Source organism: Mandrillus leucophaeus, unplaced genomic scaffold, assembly GCF_000951045.1.
Source record: "Mandrillus leucophaeus isolate KB7577 unplaced genomic scaffold, Mleu.le_1.0 Scaffold58, whole genome shotgun sequence".
NCBI classification, from domain to species: domain Eukaryota; kingdom Metazoa; phylum Chordata; class Mammalia; order Primates; family Cercopithecidae; genus Mandrillus; species Mandrillus leucophaeus.
The window spans coordinates 434,004-436,341 of record NW_012106252.1 but is presented as its reverse complement, the minus strand read 5'-3'; the positions used below and the strand labels follow the sequence as shown (position 1 = coordinate 436,341).

Here is a 2,338-nt window from a genome sequence, read left to right as displayed (position 1 = left end):
GGACGGTCCCTGACCCCACCTTGGGGAGGGCGCAGCACGAGCTGCTTCCCACCCGGGGAAAGCTGGGGTGCCGGCCCCGGCCCCGCGGAGAGGGCTTCGGAGGACAGGAGCTGGCCAGAGGTGAGGGGGCTTTGGGCCTGGGTGTGAGTCACTAGGAGCTGGTGCCAGCCCCTCCCTCCCCGGCACTGAGGCGTCCGTAGGGGCTAGATTATTCCTCTTTTTATTCCAAGGTAGCCCTGTTTACGGAGGGTCTCAGTCCCCCAACCCCATCGCAGGCTCCACTACCTGGGTCCCCGCTATGCTACCCTCCTCTCCCGTTTCTTCCCACAGCTGTCCTGAATCCCCATGAGGCCCTGGCTCAGCCTCTTCCCACCACAGGCACAACGGGGTCAGAAGGTGGGTACCCGGGGTGTGGAAGGGTGGCCGAGGACAAGGACGACAGCAAGTTCAGTGGGGAGGGTCCCTTTCCCACAAGGCCTGCCCCACCCCAGCTGATGCCCCACTAAACCCCCCTCTGTTTTCTCTTGGGGTTCCTTGCAGTCTTTCTCCCTGTCCTCTCACGTGCAGGTCGGCCCCTGCGCGGCTCTGAGCTGCCCACCTCACAAGTGGGCTAGAAGACCCCAGGAAAAGGTGTACGTGGAAGTTCTTATCAGGCTGGGATGGAAAGTGCTTAGCACATGGAAGTCATTACATGATTCCTGAGCTGGGACTCTGTCCTCCGCCAGAATGTCTTGCTAGGGAAACTTTCTGAAGGGTTCCCACATTTGAAGACAGGCAGTTCACCTTGCAAGCACCTGGGCAGGAGGGTTTGGAGGGAGGGGCAGGGGTGTGGTCATTGTTCAGCATCTGTACCTACAGGGGTGACGGTGAAGAACTATGAGACAGCTGTCCAATGTTGCTGGAATCATTATAAGGATCAAATGGATTCTATCGAAAAGGATTGGTGCGACTGGGCCATGATTAGCAGGTAGGGGCAGTGCTGGAGGGTGGCTCAGGCCAGGGGGTGGGCCTGCTCATTGCAGGTAGACCTTGAGTGAGTGTGGGGCACTCTTCTCCCTGGGCCCACCCCCTTCCTCACTCAAGTCCTCTTCTGCCCCTAGGCCTTACAGCACCCTGCGAGAATGCCTGGAGCACTTTGCCGAGCTGTTTGACCTGGGCTTCCCCAATCCCTTGGCAGAGAGGATCATCTTTGAGACTCACCAGATCCACTTTGCCAACTGCTCCCTGGTGCAGCCCACCTTCTCTGACCCCCCAGAGGATGTACTCCTGGCCATGATCATAGCCCCCATCTGCCTCATCCCCTTCCTTATCACTCTTGTAGTATGGAGGAGTAAAGACAGTGAGGCCCAGGCCTAGGGAGCCACGAGCTTCTCTATAACCACCTTACTCCACTTCCCCACACCAACCAGGCCTCCCTCCTCCCCTCTTACTCCCTTTTCTCACTCTCTTCCCCACCACAGATCCCTGGATTGCTGGGAATGGAAGCCGGGTGGGGTAATGGCACAAGTTCTGTAATCTTCAAAATAAAACTTTTTTTGTACAATGTACTTCTTCCCATTTCAGTGGAACCTGTGTCCTTCCCTGCCACTCCCATAGGCCCTCAGCTCTGGGTAGTAGAACTGAAAAAATCTGGATGGCCCATTGTTCTGTTCATTTCACCTGCCCCCCTGCTCCCTGCCTCCATGAAGGTCACACCCCTATATTCTTTCCTCCCAGGCGGGCCTTTCCTGTCCTTATCCAAACTCAGCTCCAGGAAACAAGCAGGAAGAGACTCCCTTCCGGTCTGGACAGCAGCTGGGGGCCTGCAACTAAGGAGGTGTGGGGGAAGGGGCAAAGGAAAAATCTGTGCTTGTGACTCCTGCAAGAGGAGCAGGAGGCTGCCCAGGAGCCCTGACTATTCCCCTTCTTCGTGCCTCAGTTTACTCCCAGGGCCTGGGAAGAGGAACCCTGACTGAGCAACAGGAATCCATTCCTAAGGACCTCACAACTGTGGGAGAAAGCAGTGGGGGCTTCCTTTACTAGGTTCACAACCCCCCTCCACCTCCCTTGCCCTCATCCTACATTGTCCTGGACTGGGTGTGGCCTACAGCCTAGCAACACACTGCCCCCTGGTGTCCGCTAAAGCCAGCAATCAGGAGACGTATGTGATCTGGAAGAAGCTCAAGGCTGAGGAGCACTGGACCCTGGGGTCAGAAAACCGCCATCTCCACATCAAACAGTTCCTTGTGTGTTTGTTTGTTTTTTGAAACAAAGTCTCACTCTGTCACCCAGGCTGGAGTGCAGTGGCACAAACATGGCTCACTGCAGCCTCGACCTCCTGGGCTCAAGGATCCTCCCA

General features: G+C 56.8%; 1 protein-coding gene across 1 annotated transcript in view; it reads left to right on the top strand.

Annotated features, from left to right (window-relative positions):
* The window catches only part of RAMP2 (receptor (G protein-coupled) activity modifying protein 2), a 2,426-nt gene extending 881 nt beyond the window's left edge, over positions 1-1,545 (top strand). Inside the window, exons 2-4 of the mRNA XM_011998778.1 lie at positions 331-396; positions 859-967; positions 1,101-1,545. Of these exons, the coding sequence (XP_011854168.1) occupies positions 331-396; positions 859-967; positions 1,101-1,356 (431 nt within the window). The 3' untranslated portion in view covers positions 1,357-1,545. The remainder of the gene's footprint in view (positions 1-330; positions 397-858; positions 968-1,100) is intronic.
* Positions 1,546-2,338: the final 793 nt, after the last annotated feature.